The sequence below is a fragment of the Erigeron canadensis genome, chromosome 1 (genome assembly GCF_010389155.1).
Source record: "Erigeron canadensis isolate Cc75 chromosome 1, C_canadensis_v1, whole genome shotgun sequence".
Classification (NCBI taxonomy): Eukaryota; Viridiplantae; Streptophyta; class Magnoliopsida; order Asterales; family Asteraceae; genus Erigeron; species Erigeron canadensis.
Window position 1 is genome coordinate 17,391,718 of NC_057761.1, and position 19,310 is coordinate 17,411,027.

General features: G+C 36.9%; 1 protein-coding gene across 1 annotated transcript; it reads right to left on the minus strand.

Moving 5' to 3' along the window:
• Positions 1-899: 899 nt before the first annotated feature.
• On the minus strand, positions 900-1,997 carry LOC122585628. Its single transcript, XM_043757757.1, has one exon. The coding sequence runs from the start codon at positions 1,995-1,997 to the stop codon at positions 900-902; it is 1,098 nt and encodes a 365-aa protein (XP_043613692.1).
• Positions 1,998-19,310: the final 17,313 nt, after the last annotated feature.

Consider the following 19,310-nt stretch of genomic DNA (forward strand, 5'->3'; position numbering starts at 1 on the left):
TTGCTTATTTACGACGTGGCCGAGGAACTGTACTTGGCGAAGCCAGAACTCGCACTTGGAGAACTTAGCGTACAACTCTTCTTCTCGAAGAAGTTGGAGAATAGAACGTAAATGTTGCTCATGATCAGTCTTGTTCCGAGAGTACACGAGTATGTCGTCAATGAACACAATAACAAATTTGTCTAAGAACGGATGACAGACACGATTCATTAAGTCCATAAAGATCGCTGGAGCATTAGTCAGACCAAATGGCATAACGAGAAGTTCGTAATGACCATAACGAGTACGAAAAGCTGTCTTTGGGACGTCACCATCCTGAACACGGATCTGGTGGTAGCCCGAACGTAGATCGATCTTAGAGAAGTACGAAGCACCTTGCAATTGATCAAACAGATCGTCTATACGAGGCAGGGGATACCGGTTCTTAATGGTTAGTTTGTTCAGTTCACGATAGTCTATGCACATTCTCATGGAGCCATCTTTCTTTTTAACGAACAAGATCGGTGCTCTCCAAGGGGATGAACTAGGACGAATGAAGCCTTTGCTCAAAAGTTCTTGCAATTGATTGGACAGTTCTTGCATTTCAGGAGGAGCTAAACGATACTGTGCTTTAGCGACTGGTGCTGCACCGGGAACAAGATCAATATTGAACTCGACTTGTCTAACAGGTGGAATGCCAGGTAAGTCGTCAAGAAAGACATCTGGATAGTCCCGAACAATGGGGATGTCTTGAACTTTCAGTTCTTTAGCACTTTTATCAATGACATGAGCTAGGTACACAAGATGATCTTTCTTGTCCAAGTGCTTACGGAATTTCATCGCTGAGACTATTTTAAGTTCATTTGTCGACTTATCGCCTTGTGCGATCAAGATCTCGCCGTTCTGGAGCGGTATATGGACTAATTTCTCGTGACAACAGATAGTCGGTGTTTGGATAGCCAATCCATTCCCACGATAACGTCAAAGCTACTAATCTCAACAGGGATTAGGTCAATTATAAAGTTCTTGTTTACTAAGATCAAAGGATAGTCTAGAGCAATTTCGTTAGTGCCGTACTTATGGCCATTTGCGTACTCTACCACATACTTATCATTTAGTTTGCCAGTTATCATGTCAGTCTTAGCTTTAAAGTCTAATGCAACAAAGCTACGTTCAGCACCGGAGTCAAATAGTACAGAAGCATAATGATCGTTCAGAAGAAAAGTACCTGTCACAACCCGAGGGTTCTGACGAGCTTCCTCAGCATTCAGAGCAAAAACACGAGCGTTAGCAGGGCCTTGTTGGTTTTGCTGTTGCTGATGGTTCTGGTTCCTTGGCCCGCGTGGATAAGCAACACGCTGAACTTGGGCATTCTGGATCTGGTTCTGATTTCTTTGAATTGGTACAGCAGGTGGTAGTGGAGGTCTCGCATTTCTCATTAGTGGATTTCTGTTGACTGGTGGTGGGTTGGTTCTGATCAAGTTCGCTGTGACAGCATTACAATACTTAGCCATGTGCCCAAATCCCTGGCACTTATAGCAGACAGGACAAGCACCAGTGTGATGAAGGTTACAACGGGTACACTTTGGATAAGCTCCATAATATCTTGTTGGTTCAGGCACTGCGGTCACCGCATAATTCTTCAAGATCTTCCCCTTCTTACTTGGGGGCTCAACTTTCTTCTCCACCACTTCTTCAGCATTCCTCTTTCCCTTCTCAACATTCTCCGTCAACCCTCCTGATCTGATAATATCTTTGGTCAAGGTCTTGTCCAGTACAGTGGCTCTTGACATGGTCTTAGGGCCTTTATTGGTAAGGTCACGGCGGATCTCAGGAATCAAGCCCCAAATAATATGATCAATCTTCTTCTCCTCAGTGGAAGCCAAGTGTGGTACAAGTCTGGCAAGCTCATTAAACCTCAAAATGTACTTCTCAATCTCCAAACCCTCCATTTTCAAATCCCCGAACTCTTGGTCTAGCTCTTGCAAAGCATCTTTGGTACAGAACTCAGCTCTCATCATCTTCTGAAGTTCTTCCCAAGTGTGAGCATAAGCGGTCTTCCTGCCAATAGTGGTGACGATGCCAGTCCACCAAGACCTAGCAGCTCCGTCGAATTAGCTGGTCGCATGCTCCACCATCTTGTCTTTAGTAGTCTCAGTGTGGTACAAGGCTTCTTCCATGTTCTCAAACCACATCAACAGTTCTTCAGCACCTTTCTCCCCTATGTAGATTAGGGGTTTGCACTGAGTAAAGGTCTTGAACAAACACCCTCTGCTTCGGGTAACTCTGCCTTTAGTTGTGGCTCGGGTGTTGATCTGACTAGCACCATCAAAATCACTGTTCACTTCTTGATCTGTTCAGGTTCCTCTTGGGTTCTCTTGTTCTGAGTAGCTCTGGTAGTTCTGGTACCTTTAGTTAGGGGGATTTCTAGCATCTGAGCGACTTGGGTAGCAAGGTTTGGTATCATCGCATTCATGCGGTCTGTGATGAGGTTCGCTACATCTTCTAGAGTAAAGTTGACAGTAGCGTTAGCACTTGGTTTATGTTCAGTCGGTTCAACAGCGGGTGCAACCTTAGCTTTTCTTCCACGTTTAGCCGGCATCCTTCCTTATATCTCCTGATAAGACGGAAAAATATGAACTCGATTACGTTTCGCACAAGTCTATAGCTCCAAGCACGTAGTACGTTATAATAAAGATCGTCGTTAGCACAATATATGAACAAGAACAGCCGTCGGTCGCACGATAAGGACCTATAGTCGTATAAGCTCTAAGGCCTATAATCGAAGTACTAGCACGTATGTCTTAAGAGAACAAATGAACTAGAACTGATATGATCAAGAACGAGATTGCACGAAGTTCTTAATAGGGCTCTAAGAAATGGATGACACCTTCGATGACACACCTTGAGGTCCTAGGTGCTTTTACCGTAATTAGATGTAGTTGATCAGGTTACATCTAATTAGAGTAAGAGTACCTACTACTCAAACTGGTCATATAAAGGATCACCTCAGAGTGGATTCAAGTTATAGCTCTAGTTTTCCTTAGGAAAAAGCTCGGTGTTCACTATAACCATGGCTACTGATACCAACTGTAACACCCTGCTAAAGCGGAATATGCGGGATGCACAGATAAGCACAATTGCACACAGTACAATTTCCAACACAACCATTAATCATTAAAAGAACAGATGTACGATAGTTATTACAGAGCAAGGGATGTAACCCGAATAGTCAATAATCATAAGACAAAACAATTATCTTTAAGAACCAGAACTTGAACTGAAATAGCAAAGGAAAGGTCTTCATAGCTCCTGATCTTGAACGCTCAAACAATCGCCAAATGGATGAGCTTCACAAAGGAAGACTCTTATGCTAACAAGATCTATAAGCCTAGCCTGAAAAGCATGTAAGTTCAAAAGGTCAACTACAAAAGTAGTTGGTGAGATTTACATAATGTACGTTTTAGTCTACATATAAGTATATATGTATAATAAGAACAGGATCACAAGAACAAGATCACAAGATTTGTACGTTGAACCAAAGTACTTTATAATAGTAAGAACTAGGTCATAAGATCTGCACGTTTAGCATAAGTACTCTATAATAGTAAGAACAAAACAAGAACATATAATGAGCCATAGATATAAATTGTCACTGCTAGCCCGATTGGCCAGAACTGAACTCTAATGTAAAGATATGCTCATAAAGTTCAAGCACGTCAAGTAAGATCTAGGTCAGAACAAGAACAAGTAATATGCATCCTCCAGAACTGCAGAGAATGAGAGTGGGCCTACCCTAAACAGCGTTGTCCATAATTACCTACGGTTCATTCCCTGAACTGTGGGATATGAATTGATAGCAGTGAACAAGAACTGAACAAGTACATGTACGAACTAGAACATGATAAAGATCGAGTACAGTAGTATAAATGTATTTAAGATCTTGCCCATTCAAGACTTAAATATTCTTTTAAACAGTTTAAGAATCATGTCATAAGTAGTTCAAGATCATAATATAGTACGTAGAATAGTTCAAGAACATATGTACAAGTACAAAATAATTTTCATGCTTTTCAGTCCCCGATAAAAGAACTTGAACAAAATTTACGAAAAGGGGATTAGTGAACTCACAGTGATCTGGTACAAGCACAGTTTACAAGCACAGAGAACAAGCACATGGATAGATAAGTTATATCTATCACAATCCAAGCACGTCTTGAAGGAAGCCTAAGTACATATCATTGATCATAAACAAGTACGCATATTAGTTCATGTGATTATTTAATCACTGAAATGTCCTTGTTGAACTGATGATTTGGTCCTTTGAAGATCTTTGAACGTTTTGACACAAAAGAGTTTAAATGAACTTTAAGTACATGAACTGGACTCGAATTGAACGTCTTTGAACTCACACATAAGTGATTATCGTGTCAATGAGTTGAACGTGTCTTAAATAATGAACTTTAGCCTTAAGAACTCAATTTAGTTGTTCATAGAACTCGTACTTTAATAATTAAGATAGAACATGTCTTTAGTGTACTCAATTAGGGTTTGCAGAATGTACGTTGTTTTAGATCATCTTAGGAACTAGCTTATTCGTTAATATGTAGCCTTGAGTGTACTTAATCGAGGAATAATGAAGCTAAGGATTGATTGGTCGATTAATGATCAAGTGTGGTAAATTATAGGACATGTTCATGTTGTTTTCTGATAGCACAAAGTCGTCCCATTGTTTTAATGTACAAGATCGTCCCATTGTTTTAATGTACAAGATCGTTTTTGTCCCATTGTTTCAATCGTATTGGGTTACAGTTTACATGGAATCAGAAACCTCAGAGTAATCAGGGAGTTATTAGAAAGTTGGATCGTATTTTTTCTAATTCTAATTTTGAGAACTTATTTTCTAGGGCGATTGCTTTATTTCAGTCGTATCGTATTTCTGATCATTCTCCAGCTATTTTAAAGCTTCCGGCTGCGATTAAGTTTCGACCTAAATCTTTTAAGTTTGCAAATCTGCTTGTTCATCATACTAAATTTAAAGATGTGGTGTCAAATTGGTGGGGGTAGTGAGGTTTGTGGATATCCAATGTATCGGGTGGTACAAAAGTTGAAAAGTCTAAAAAAACCGCTACGAAAACTTCTTTATGAGAAAGGCAATCTTCATGACACGGTTGTGAAACTTAGGGATGAATTGGATGAGGTTCAGATGGCTTTCGATTGTGATCCTTTTAATAATGACTTAAAGGAGGAAGCGACTGTTTATCTTCAAGCTTATAATGCAGCAGTGTTGGATGAGGAAAGATTTCTCAAGCAAAAAGCCAAAATTGAATGGCTTCAAGTGCGCGATGCTAATTCTGCTTATTTTCATAAGGTAGTGCAAGCGAGAAAGGCTAGAAGTAGGATCGATATGGTTTTTAATGCTAGTGGATCTATTTGTGATGGCGATCAGGTTCCTTTGGCATTTCTGGAGCATTATGTGCGATTCCTTGGACAAGCTGATTCGGTTAGTACTTTGAATGTTTCTGATTTATTTACCAATGTATTACCTGCTGATCAAGCTTTAGATATGATTCGTTCGGTTAGTGAGGAAGAGGTTAAACAGGCTATATTTTCCATGGGGGATGATAAATCCCCTGGTCCGGATGGTTTTTCTGCATGTTTTTTTAAGAATGCTTGGGACGTGGTGGGTGGAGATGTAGTTACTGCTATTCAGGATTTTTTTTATTTCAGGGAGATTGTTGAAAAAAGTGAATCATATAGTTATTGCCCTTATTCCTAAGGTGGATACCCCGTCTAGAGTTACTGATTATCGACCTATCTCGTTATGCAATGTTCTTTTCAAGTGTCTTACGAAAATTATTGCAAACTGGATCAAGGGTTGTCTTCATCAATTGGTTAGTATTAATCAATCTGCGTTTGTTCCTGAAAGAAGTATTACCGATAATATTCTATTAACTCAGGAACTTATGCATAATTATCATTTGGATAGAGGTCCGCCGAGATGTGCACTTAAGGTGGATATCCAAAAGGCCTATGATACAGTAAATTGGGAGTTTTTGAGATGTATTCTAGTGGGATTCGGTTTCCATGCTGAAATGGTTAAGTGGATTATGGAATGCGTCACGACTACTTCTTTCTCTTTGAATATCAATGGGAATCTACACGGTTTTTTTAAAGGATGCAAAGGACTTCGGCAAGGGGATCCGTTATCTCCTTACTTGTTTACTTTGGTGATGGAAATTTTAACTCTTATTCTAAAACGTCGGGTTCGTGATTCTGATGGGTTTTCCTTCCATCATCAATGTGATGCTCATGAGGTTATTAACTTGTGCTTTGCTGACGATTTGCTTATTTTTATGAGGGGTGATGCTCAATCGACAAAGGTTATTGTGGATGCTCTGGATGAATTTAAACAGGTTTCTGGTCTTACTCCTAGTTTGCCTAAAAGCACGGCTTATTTTTGTAATGTGCTTAATCATGTTAAATTGGCTATTTTAAATACGCTTCCATTTGAAGAAGGTTCGCTGCCGGTTAAATATCTAGGAGTTCCTTTGATTTCTTCTAGATTAAGGGCACGTGATTGTAAAGTTCTTGTGGAAAGGGTGAAAAAACGAGTAGAGGACTGGAAGAATAGATTTCTATCTTTTGCTAGTCGGCTTCAATTAATATCTTCGGTGTTTATGTTGCCTAGTAGTATTCTTCTTGATATTGAGCAAATTTTGAGGGGGTTCTTGTGGTGTCAAGGAGAACTTCAAAAAGGTAAAGCGAAAGCTGCATGGGATGATGTTTGTCTACCTAAAGCTGAAGGTGGTCTTGGACTACGAAGGTTAGAGCAGTTCAATATTTCCCTTTTAACTACTCATGTTCGAAATTTGCTGATTTGTAAAGAGTCTTTATGGGTAAAATGGATGCACACGTATAAACTTCGGGGAAAAAGCTTATGGGAAATTCCTTGCCAAGGTAATATGTCTTGGAGTTGGCGTAAACTTCTCCAGATTCGCCCTATTATTAGATCATTTTTCTGGTTTGAGCTTGGGAATGGTGAGTGTGTCTCGGCTTGGTATGATAATTGGAATCCTCACAGTCCGCTTGCAAATCATTTATCTCCACGATTAATTACAAGGTCTGGTCTTAGTTTGAATGCTAAAGTTTCTGATATTGTTGCTCAAGGGAATTGGAATTGGCCGGATTCTTGGATGTCTAAATTTCCTGGTTTGGTTGTTTCGAATTTAGTAGAGGGTAGAAAACATAGATTATATTGGAAGAGTCAAGGGGATGTATTACAAGATATCTCGGTTACTAGTGTTTGGAATACTATTCGACAACCTCATGCAAAGGTGGATTGGTCTTATATTGTTTGGCACTCATATCAATTTCCGAAGCATTCCTTTATCTTATGGTTGGCATTTAGAGGCAAGCTGAAAACGCAAGATGTTCTTGCTACTTGGGATTTACATGCATTGTCGGCTACATCTCATGTGAGCTCCTTGTGTGGAGCTGTTCCGGATTCACGTAACTATCTTTTTTTTGAATGTTCTTTTTCTAATCATGTTTGGAATTCAGTTCGTGCAAGGGCAGGAATTAATACCCAGTCAGTTATTTGGAATGATATTGCAGTCAAGATTCTATTATTTGCTAAGAAGAATTCGGTCCTGAGTATGGTGGCAAAGCTTGTTTTTGCAAGTGCTGTGTATTTTATATGGCAGGAAAGAAACGCTAGATTATTTAAAAACAAGCGAAGATCTGTTAGTCAAGTTGTGGAGGTGATTACTTCTACTGTTCGGTTAAAGATGTCAACATGTCGATACAAGAGAATGAAACGAGTGGAGCACTTCCTTACCTCCTGGGATTTACTGTTTTTGTTAATTAAGTAGTCGTAATCTTTTGTTTTCTTTTATTTGGTTCTGAGGAATATGTACTGAAAGTGGCATGTCACTTTTATTTTGGACGTTGCACATTGGTACATGGGTTGTAAGTCGTCTTGACACTCAGTCAAGCGCCTGTTTTATATGTTTTAATATAATATAACCAGGGTATACCTTTTACCCAAAAAAGATCGTTTTAGCTTATCTAGGTCAGGATCGTTTTAAAGGTTGATGGCTCAAGATCGTTCTATAGGATAAGTCATCAAGATAGTTTCAGTAAAGCAAGGCATCAAGATCGTTTCAGGTGCTTTGAGTACAAGATCGTCTCAATTGTTATAGTTCAGGATCGTTTCAATGATTCAAGGACATGAACAAGAACAAGATCATTTCTAGTTCAAGAACGAGTGTTTGAGCAAAACCGATCCAAAGGATTAGTTACCCCATAAGTACACCAACAACATCACAACACCACACAAGATCAAGCGAGTATGCACAACAACAAGCTGCCCTAGGACGATCTTGGGACCAAGATCGTCCCATCAGGACCGTTTTGGGCTCAAGAACAGGTACAAGCACAACAACAAGGTCTAGATCGATTTCCGGACTTGTTAGAACATAGCACTAGTACATATATGTACAATAACAACAACTTATAACACTTTTAACGATTTCAAGATCATCTATTGTTATAACACGATTTCTGCTCTGGATTTGATCTCAACAATGGCAGATCAAGTGTGTGTGATCGTGGTGTGTTTAGTGTGTGTGATTTCTAGAGAGAGAGAGAGAGATTGGAACGAACTGTATTAAATGTGTGTAAAAATGGATCAAAGGCTTATGATTTCTAAGGAGTTGAGGGTATTTATAGTCTAAATCTACAATTAAGCTAATTAACACTCCTACTCCCTCAACCTTAGAAATCATTTCACCATGTCTTAACAACAACTAAGTCCACTTAACTTAAATTACAATTTATCACTATTTTTGGATTTCTAACATTCTCCCCCTTAGTGATATACTGTAATGAATGAAGTACGTGTTATTTTGTCTTGTAGGAATTAAGTTGATGAGCCCGGTGGTGAAGACAATTTGGTGTGAAGAAACAAGTCTTCAAAGCTTTCTCATCGTCTTTGGAGAACTTGAATTAAGCTTGGTCTTGGACTTCTCGAAGTTAAAACATGATGAAATTCTCAATGTTCTTTTTGAACAGAGAATAAAATGAATGAGTCTAGAATCTTTGAAGATTGTCTTTTGAACAGAGAATCTTTTTGAACAGAGAATCAAACTCTGAACCATGAATCAGACTTGTCTTTTGAAGTGCGGAAGGTATAAACTTGACTTTGGTTCTTCAATCTTTGATTCTTGAATGAAAATTTGTTTCCTTGGAATGAAGTATCAAAAAAACCTTATACTCTCCCCCTTGATATATGCATTGGAGCTTCTAGATCAAGTATTATCATATGACTTTGAAGATCTTGAATAAAATATGTTGATGAAGACTCTTTTGAAGCTTTACTTCTTTGTCTTGAATCTTCCAAACAATCTTTCAACTTTTTGTAGCTTTGATCATTGTCATTTTGACATAAACACTTTGGAGAGTAAACTTTTTTGAACAAAACTTGAATAAATCTCTTATGAAAAATCATGCTCCCTCTCAATTCATGAGTGTAAGCATTTTGAAGCATCTTTGGACATCATATCCTTATCTTTGTAATTATCTTTTTTTCAAGTCAAAAACTCAATTCTGAAAATGAACAACTCAAATCTGAAAATTTGAGCTCAATTGACTGAAATTTCATTAATCGCAAGTTTTCTCATCAATCCCATACACTAAATATTCTCTCTTATCTTTTATCTGTAACCTATATACACTCACTACAACCTTCTTATCTTACTAACTCCATGTTTGCACAAATCAAGCTCAAAGGTTTTCTTTCTCAATCAATCATAATTTTTTTCTCCCCCTCATAATGACAAAGTTGGGAACCAATGTCATTATGCAAACATTGATTGATAAAAAACAAAAAGAAATATCACAAGTTAAAACTAGATTTGTATGGAGAAATATCAAACATCAACACATCAACCCAATTCAATAGTCTCAACCCAAAGAATCCTAAGGGTAACTAAAAGGTAATGTTGAAGTTGTTGGTACAAACGTTGTAGTATGGTGTTGGTGTTTTTTGTGTTTGTGAGATGAGAAATGGAAAAACCGGATAAGGATGATCCGTTAACATGTTCAAAAATCAAAAGGATTAATGAAATGACCGATAGAAATGTATGACATTTTTCGGATTTCCTATGTATCATTGAATTATGCACAAAGCAATTTTCTAACATAGTTCGGTCTTGTAGCTTTGCAACTACGAGATTGTTTCAAAGAATATAAATCATGGTCAGTGTCACCTAAGGTGTTCGATAACCACAATCTACTATCCTTAAAAACTTTTAGGTAACATCCGAGGTCACTGATAGACTTCTCGTTCACTCAATAATCACATAAATGTAATTATGAGACCTACGTTCAACGTTGGAAAAGATATTAACATTGGTAGGATTTCCATTTGATCATCATGGAATATCAATTAAGATATCACTATAAATGTTCCGGCTATATCACATTGATATGCAATAATATCACAAAGATATGACTCAAATGTGTCTTAAGAAAATGAATAAGGATCAAATTGATGATCAAGCAAGATAGCTCTAGACACAACGTGATCAAATGAAGTCGGGGACTGGAGCAGAGTGTCGCCCTTATTCAATATCAACATCTTCCAAATGAAGAGTCAATAGAAATGCGAAAATCTCCGTGAGAAATAAAACAAGTATTTGTTAAGAAACACTTGAGTGGTTAGGTAAAGGTGTGCATCGCTTCACTGGGTCCATGAAGTCTTAATCAAGATATCAACAAATGACATCTGATATAAATGTGTTTTACCCGGCGATTTTGAGAAATTTAGGGAAGGGTATCTTTTCTTTTAACCCTTTTCTCACAACATATCAACATAACCTCTCACTTTTCGACTTTACTCCCTCCATCCTATTTGCACGAAACCATCATCACTCAAAATACCCTTACAATCTAAAGAAAGAATTGAATACTCCGGGGTTAGAACTTATCGGTGATGATGAAGTTCATGGAGTGAATGAATCTCTCAAGTACAAACTAAACACCGAACTTCAATTGATAAGAATCATTTAAAAATCATCAAATGTGTGTAAGAAAATTATTTGAAAACACATTTGAAGTTTTGAAATCACAAACTCCCCCTTAATCTATGCAAAGGTAGATCTTAAAAGTTTTTCATAGAAAGGTAGAGCAAAAATTGGTTTGTGTGAAGTCAAAAAGAGTAAAATCCTTGTTGTGATATATACATGGAGAAAAAAAAATTTGAGAGTCTAAAAGTGAACAAGATTTTAAGAAACACAAAGTTTTGCGTCAACAACTATGTTCATAGTAAGACTACTAGGGAGTACACAAAGGCGTTCAATCCTGCGCATCTTACATCAACAAGTTGCATGCAAATAAAACATTTAAGCACATTTAACTCAATCAATTGTTCAAGATAAGACAACTAGGGAGTACACAAAGGCGTTCAATTCTTCGCTTCTCATATCAACAATTGAGAGTAACAAAATTTTTGACAAGAAAAATAATTCTTTTGAAAATAAATAAAACTTTGAAGAACGGGTTATACAGAGAGTATGTATAAGCCATCTTGAAAAAAATAAATCATTTAAGCACGGGTTACATACAGAGTATATGTAAACCATTTTAAAAAGGAAAAAAAATAAAGAAAGAAAAAAATAAAGAAAATCTTTTTGTTATTTTTCAAAATTTTATATTTTTGTATTTGATTTTTGTTTTTCCAAATTTTGTATTTTGTTTTTCAAGAATGTATCAAGAACAAAATAAGTTAAGGTTCAAGATTTAACATGCCAAGCTTAGAGATAAGAAAGTTAAACATTTTCTCATCCAATGGTTTGGTGAACAAATCTGCAAGTTGGTAGTCAATTCCCACAAAGTAGAGCTCGATGTTACCTTTCTCAATATGATCTTTGAGAAAATGATCTCTCACATCAATATGCTTTGATCGAGAGTGATTTACTGAGTTGACTGCAATAGCAATGGCACTTTGAGAGTCACAATGGATGGGAATATGATCATATTTCAGACCATAATCAGTAAGCTGAGTCTTCATCCATAACACTTGAGCACAACAACTAGCCGCAGCCACATATTCAGCTTCAGCTGTTGATAGTGACACACAGTTTTGTTTCTTGGAAGACCAACTCACAATTTTATCACCCAAAAATTGTAAAGTACCGGAAGTGCTCTTGCGATCAAGCTTACAACCTGCATGATCTGCATCTGAATAGGCAGTTAAATTGAATCCAGTATCCCTAGGATACCAGAGACCTAAGTTGCGTGTACCCTTCAGATAACGAAATATTCGTTTCACAGCTTGAAAATGTAAATCAGTTGGAGCAGCTTGATACCTAGCACACATACATGTTGCAAACATTATATATGGGCGAGATGTTGTGAGATACAACAATGAACCAATCATACTTCTATATCTCTTTTGGTCAAATGGTTTCCCATTTTTATCAACATTAATATTTGTATGAGCAGCCATTGGAGTTGAAATTGAAGAACAGGTGATCATATCAAACTTTTTCAACATGTCATGAATATATTTACCTTGTGATATAAAAATACCATTTGGTAGTTGTTTGATTTGAAGACCCAAAAAGTAGTTCATTTCCCCAATCATGCTCATTTCAAAATGATTAACCATTAGAGATGAAAAGTTTCGGCAAAATGTTTGACTGGTTAACCCAAAGATAATGTCATCAACATATATTTGGACAAGAAGAACATGCTTACCTTGTTTGCGAATGAATAGGGTAGGGTTAATTGTGCCTTTGGTAAAGCCACCTCTAATCAAGAAAGTAGATAAGGAATCATACCATGCGTGGGGTGCTTGCTTAAGACCGTAGAGAGCCTTGTCTAACCTGTAGACATGGTTTGGTCTTTTGGGATCAACAAAACCTTCAAGTTGTTCAACGTAAACTTCTTCTTTGAGGTCACCATTCAAGAAAGCTGTCTTCACATCCATTTGAAACACTGTAAAGTTTCTGAATGCAGCATAGGCTAAGAAGATCCGAATGGCTTCCATTCTTGCAACTGGAGCAAAAGTTTCGTCGAAATCAACACCAGGTTGCTGGCAATAACCCTTTGCAACTAATCGAGCTTTGTTCCTTACTACCACTCCATTCTCATCCTTCTTGTTCTTGAAAATCCAGTTTGCGTCAATAGGTTCATCTTTTCTTGGATTTGGAACTAATCTCCATACTTTCAGTCTTTCAAACTGAGCGAGTTCGTCTTGCATAGCTTTAACCCATTCTGGATCTCGAAGAGCTTCAGAAACAGTTTTGGGTTCAATTTTCTTAGAGAAAGTGCAAAAAGACACTCATTTACTGAAGTACGAGTAGTTACTCCGGCTTGTGGATCTCCAATAATTTGATCTGTAGGATGATCTTTTCGCATACGTGACCATTTGCGATCATGAGGAAGAGGATCTTGTTGATTGACATCAACATCATCATCATTAAAACCAGAGTTTTGTTGAGATATGGAATCATAGCTTGGTAGAATAGCTTCCTCGTAGGATGGATGATCGAAATCAAGAGGCACATATACATTTGGAGTGTTCATCGGATTGGTAGTCTGGGTATATTGGGTAGGTTGTTCTTGAACATTCACTGGAGAAGAATTATCAGGAGAGGATTGAGAAGAAGAATCATTAGAAGAGGATGAAGAACTACTACTTGAAGAAGTAGCATTTTGCTCAGAAGAACTTGATGATGATTCATGATGGTTGTCAGGAACTGGATCATGATTAAAAACTGGTTCAACAATGACTTGAGGCTCTTCATCATGAATCGGTTTAGATTTGTAGAATTCTTCAAAAAGAATATCTAACTCATCACTTGTTGGAGCTGGAAACTTCTTGAATTTAGATGCCAAAGTAGAAGTCCTTGATGAAGTACTTGAATCACTTGGATCATTACTTGTTGGTAGCAAACTTTCTTGCTCAAAGATCATCCCCGACATCTCATCAAACCAAAAATTCATTGTTTCTTGAATTGTATTTGTTCGGTGATTAAAGATTCGGTAGGTAATCGATGTCTTGGAATAACCAACAAAGTAACCTTCATTACCTTTCTTCTCGAACTTTCCAAGATTTTCCCGATCATTTAGAGTATAACAAACACACCCAAAGATATGAAAATAGTTGATGTTGGGTTTCCGTTTGTTAACAACCTCATAAGGAGTTTTCTCAAAACGCTGATTAACAATGGACCAATTCTGAGTGTGACAAGCAGTGTCGACAGCTTCAGCCCACATGTTGGAAGGTAACTTAGAATAAGCAAGCATGGTTCTTGCAGCTTCCACAAGCGTTCGATTTCTCCTTTCAATGACATTGTTTTGTTGTGGGGTACGAACCGCAGAGAATTGGTGAGTAATGCCTTTTGATTTACAAAATTCATCAAACACGGCATTTTTGAACTCAGTTCCGTTATCCGAACGGATGTAACGAATTGGAAGTTGAAGATTTACTTGAGTAGAAGTGATGAAATCGATCAAAGTTTGAGTTATTTCATCTTTGGAGGCAAGAAACTTGACCCAAGTATATCTTGAATAATCATCAACAATAACCAAGATGTATCTCTTCCCATTTCGGCTTTGTACTTTCATCGGCCCACAAAGATCCATGTGAAGCAAATGAAGAGGTGCTAATGAATTAGGAGATTTCTTTGGTTTATGAGAAGCTTGTTTAATCTTCCCAACAGCACAAGAAGGACACACATGCTCACTTTCATACTTATAGTCTGGCAAGCCTTCAACAAGATGCTTGTTGACCAAAGTATTGATGGTAGGAAAATTTAGGTGAGAAAGCCTTCTATGCCACAACCAAGAATTCTTTGATGTAGCTTTCGAAATGAGACAAATATTATCGGTTGGTTGGTTATCATCGAGATTGACGGTAAAAAGGTTATCATCGCGGTCGCCACACAAAATGTCAACTCCATCTAGAGTTTGAACTTTGCAAAGAGATTGTCGAAAAAGAACTTGAAGATTGTTGTCACAGAATTGTCCAACACTGAACAAGTTATGACTTAATCCTTCAACATAGTGAACTTTCTTAATGACAATTCCATTGCGTTCAATATCACCATAGCCTAAGATAGGAGCGAAATTGTTGTTACCAAATCGAACAGTTCCCATGAATCGTTCGATAAAGTTCTTGAGCAATGCTTTATTGCCAGTCATGTGTTTTGAACACCCGGAATCGAGTATCCAAACACAGATGGTTATTTCCTGCAATCAAATAGAATTAACCGACTTTAGGTACCCACATGAAGACGGGTCCTTTGTGGTTAGTTAAAACAGGCAGGGTATATATAACTTAGGATACGCATACAAACATCCTTTAGAATCAACATAAGCATTAACAAGCACATTATCAACAAGCACATTTGGATTAAACAAACGAACATTAACACACGAATCAAAAATAACATGTCTACTAGCATTCAAACCATACATATGAGAATTAACATTGTTTACAACATCACAAGGCATAGCCTTGGCACCATTAACATTTGTTTTTAAAGAGGATTTAAAAGATAAATTGTTTGACACATCAGAAACAAGCTTCTTCTTACTACCCGCTTTTCTCCTTTGCCTTTTCTTCCTTTTCTCAACTTTAGTGATCTTAGGTACTAAAGACTTAGCTACCCATTTAGACTCACTAATCAAGCTCATTCCACCTGTTGGATTGACACTAATAAGATTAGAACGAGAGTTTTGAAGCATTTTTATCTTTTTAGACTCTTTTGGAGGTGTGGAAACTTCTTATTTCTTAGGTTTATCATGAGAAAACCAGCCATATCTATCCCTATACCTAGTTGCACCATTTGAAGCATCCCTAGTTAGCAAAACTGAGCTAGATTTAGACACTTTAGGTAATGAACTAGATTGAGAGTTAGATGAAGAAACATTTGAATTGATTTCCAACAGCTTCACTTTGTTGTATTTGATTTTGGGAATGGTCTCAACTTGTTTGGTTTTGACATGCTTTTTCGCGGTAGGACACTTTGTTTTTAACTTATTGATTCTTGATTTTGTAATAGTCTTTGGTTCAGTCTTGACGAGTTTGGGAATAACTCGTTTCTTTGAATAATATGAAGTTGGAGTTTTGGAAAACGATTTTGGAGATTCCTCTTCTTTTGGTTCAACCTTGATTTTGGTAGATTCAATCTTTTTCTCAGTTTCAGAATCAAAAACATATTCTCCCTCTATGAATTTATCATAATCATCTTTTGTGAAAGGTTTAACCGAAGAGATTTTTGAAAAATCAGGAATCTTGGTATCCATCTTCACACTATGGGTAGTCTCAGGAATTAGATCAACTTGAACTGACACATCTTTGGTTTCACAAGAAATTAGAGTAGAAGTATCAACACCTATACTAGCACTAAGCTTAGGGTGAACAACTAACTTTTCAAGAGAATCACAAATGAAAAAAGTTCGTCATTAGATAAATCAGTTTGCACATAATCATCAGCTATAGTAGCAGCAGTTTGACATGAACACTCAAGAGAATCAGTCAAGGTTTGGTTGGAGGAATCAGTAGATGAAACACAAGTAGTCTGAGTGGAATGGTCTACTACAGCACTTAGATTAGTTTGAGTAGAAACATTCACACAAACTTTCTTGGTGTCTACAACAATTAATTCATTCTCTGAACTTTGATTTTGAGACTTGAGATGATCAATGACTTGTTGAATATTCACCTTTTGTTGTAAACCTTCTATTTGTTTTCATACATTTTAGTAGGTTTAGGTGAAATACCAATTGACTCTTGGTTTTGAAAATTTGATGATATTTCTTCTAATTTGAAAATTGAAGATTTTTTAAAATTACAGGAAGCATTTATAGCATTATAGTTAACCAAAAATTCAATTTGAGGTATTTTCTCAACATCACCAGTCTCAAATTCGTCATCCAGTGGACGAATAAATTGTTGTACCATACCAAGGCGAAGAAATTTTTCATCATACAGAGGTTCAATTTGGTCTTTTGCCTTTTGTAATGGAGTGATATTCTCAAATCCCAACCCATGAAGAAGTTCCGATTTATCAATTTTCGACTTGTTGAAATAGGCGGTAAAATCCAAAAGAGGGTTTTGTTCAACTTTATATAACTTCTCTTGATAAAAAAGTATATTCTTTTTGAATTCCTAAATTTGGTTTTTAAGATTTTCAATCTCAACACCTTTCAAAAAACAAGTATGATTTAAATCAGAAATCTTTCTTTCTAGTTCAACATTGTTTGGTTTGGATTCTTGAAGCTTTTTATTAAGAATATCAACATCCATTTGTCTAGCATTTGCCCGAAGCCACTCATTGGTCTTTTGAATTTCAAGATCTTGATTGGCTTTTTCAAGATCATGAATGGTCTTTTCAAGATTGTGACATTTATGCTATAACTTAGAATCAGGAGAGACATTCAACTCACATTCTCTAACCAACATTTGATCTTTGTATGTTTGAAAATCTTGTTTAATAGTATCATAATCAAAAAGTAATTTTGAATGTTCTTCAAAGAGTTTTGAAAATTCACTTTTAGAAAATGAAATACTATTTTTCAACATCTTATTTTTGTTGGTTAAAGACGTGATATGAGTTGTCAAATTTGATAAAGCTAAATCAAATGACTCTTTATCTTTAACTATTGAAAAAGTAGAGTGTAGATTTACCTCATCATCCGGGTACTCATCATCAGTGCTTTCAGCCTCAAAAGCTTTGTCCTTGGCCAACCTCGCCATGAAACATACATTTGCAGAGAGATATTCATCTTCATCATCCGAGAGCAACAACCATTTGTCATCTTCAGCAAGCAATGCATGTCCGGCTTCCACTTGCTTTGCCAACAACATCTTCTGCTTGTAGTACTCATAGTTCCGCTTACGAGGTTGCTTGCAATCAATTGCAAAATGACCAGGAATTCCACAATTATAGCACTTTTTATAAGAAACTTTACCCTTCTCAGCAACTTGTTTGTCATAACCTTCAACTTTCTTTTCAACATGCTTGGATCCACTTGATTCACCTTGACCATTATTCTTAGAATAATAGTGTTCCTTCTTGGGAAATGCACTTGTGGAAGAAGTGCGGAGATTGTTTTTTGTTGGCCTCGCTTTATAGAACTTTTTCTTGAAGTGCTTGGTAACTGCGGCAAGAGCTTGATATAATTCGTCAGAAACACCATCTCTTGGAGCCAACATATCATCTCCCTCCTCATCAGACGAAGAAACAACTACCATTTGCCTTTTAAGAGCTTAAGAAACCTTCTTTTCAACAATTAATGCCAAAGGATCAGAAGATACAACTTCTGGCATTTTGTTTGATGAAGCTTTGTTTAGGACTTGATGTTCATTGAGTTTAAATGATTCATGAAGATTATGGATGGAGAACTTGGCCAGATTTTGATGTTGCTTAATCTGTGTTCCATAATCTTCCCATTCAGGACCAAGAGCTTTGATGAACTTGATGTTTAACTCAATCTCTGATTTCTTGACATTGTTCTTCCTAAGTTCATTTATGACATTGCAGAATCTACAGTAGACTGCCTCTAGAGATTCATTTGGCAATTTGCTGAAGTTATCAAACTCAGTCAACATATTTGTCAATCTAATTGTTGAAGTTAGGTCAGATAATTCCATTTGTCTTGCCACCTCATCCCATATCTCCTTGGTTGTATCATAAGAATCAACAGAACCATAGATTTCCTCTGGTAGTGCTTTGTATAAGCATGATCTAGCTCTGTTATCTGCAGTTGTTCGATCTTTTTGTTCAGCATTCAAAAGATCAAGAGTGAGTATAGCACCAGTAGTGGGATGACGATGAATTGCAAGTCCATTAAGAATGGAATCTTTAAGTAGGTGACCATTTGGTTGACATTCCACATAGTCCATGAATCTTTTCTTCCATAGTCCATAAGAACCACGGTAGAGAACTAGAGGTCTTGTATCTGAACCTAAAGCCAATGCTTCACGAGAAGCCATTTGAAATTAATTTGATTTGAAAAGAGATTTGAATTAAGATTTGAAGAAACTGGGAAACGAAACGATCTTGGATGAGATCGTCCTAGAAGATCGTCTTGATAGGAGATCGTTTTAAGTGAAAGACAGTTGAGACGATTTGAATGAGATCGTCTTGGAAACTTTGAGTGAAATTTGGTTAAGTATTGAAAATGAATTTGAAATTGAGGTAATTTGTTGAAATGAAATGAAATGAATTGAAACGATCTTTGAGAGAATCGTTTTGGAATTTGGAAATGAAACGGTCTTAATGAAGATCGTCTTGGGTTTTGATGACTTGTGA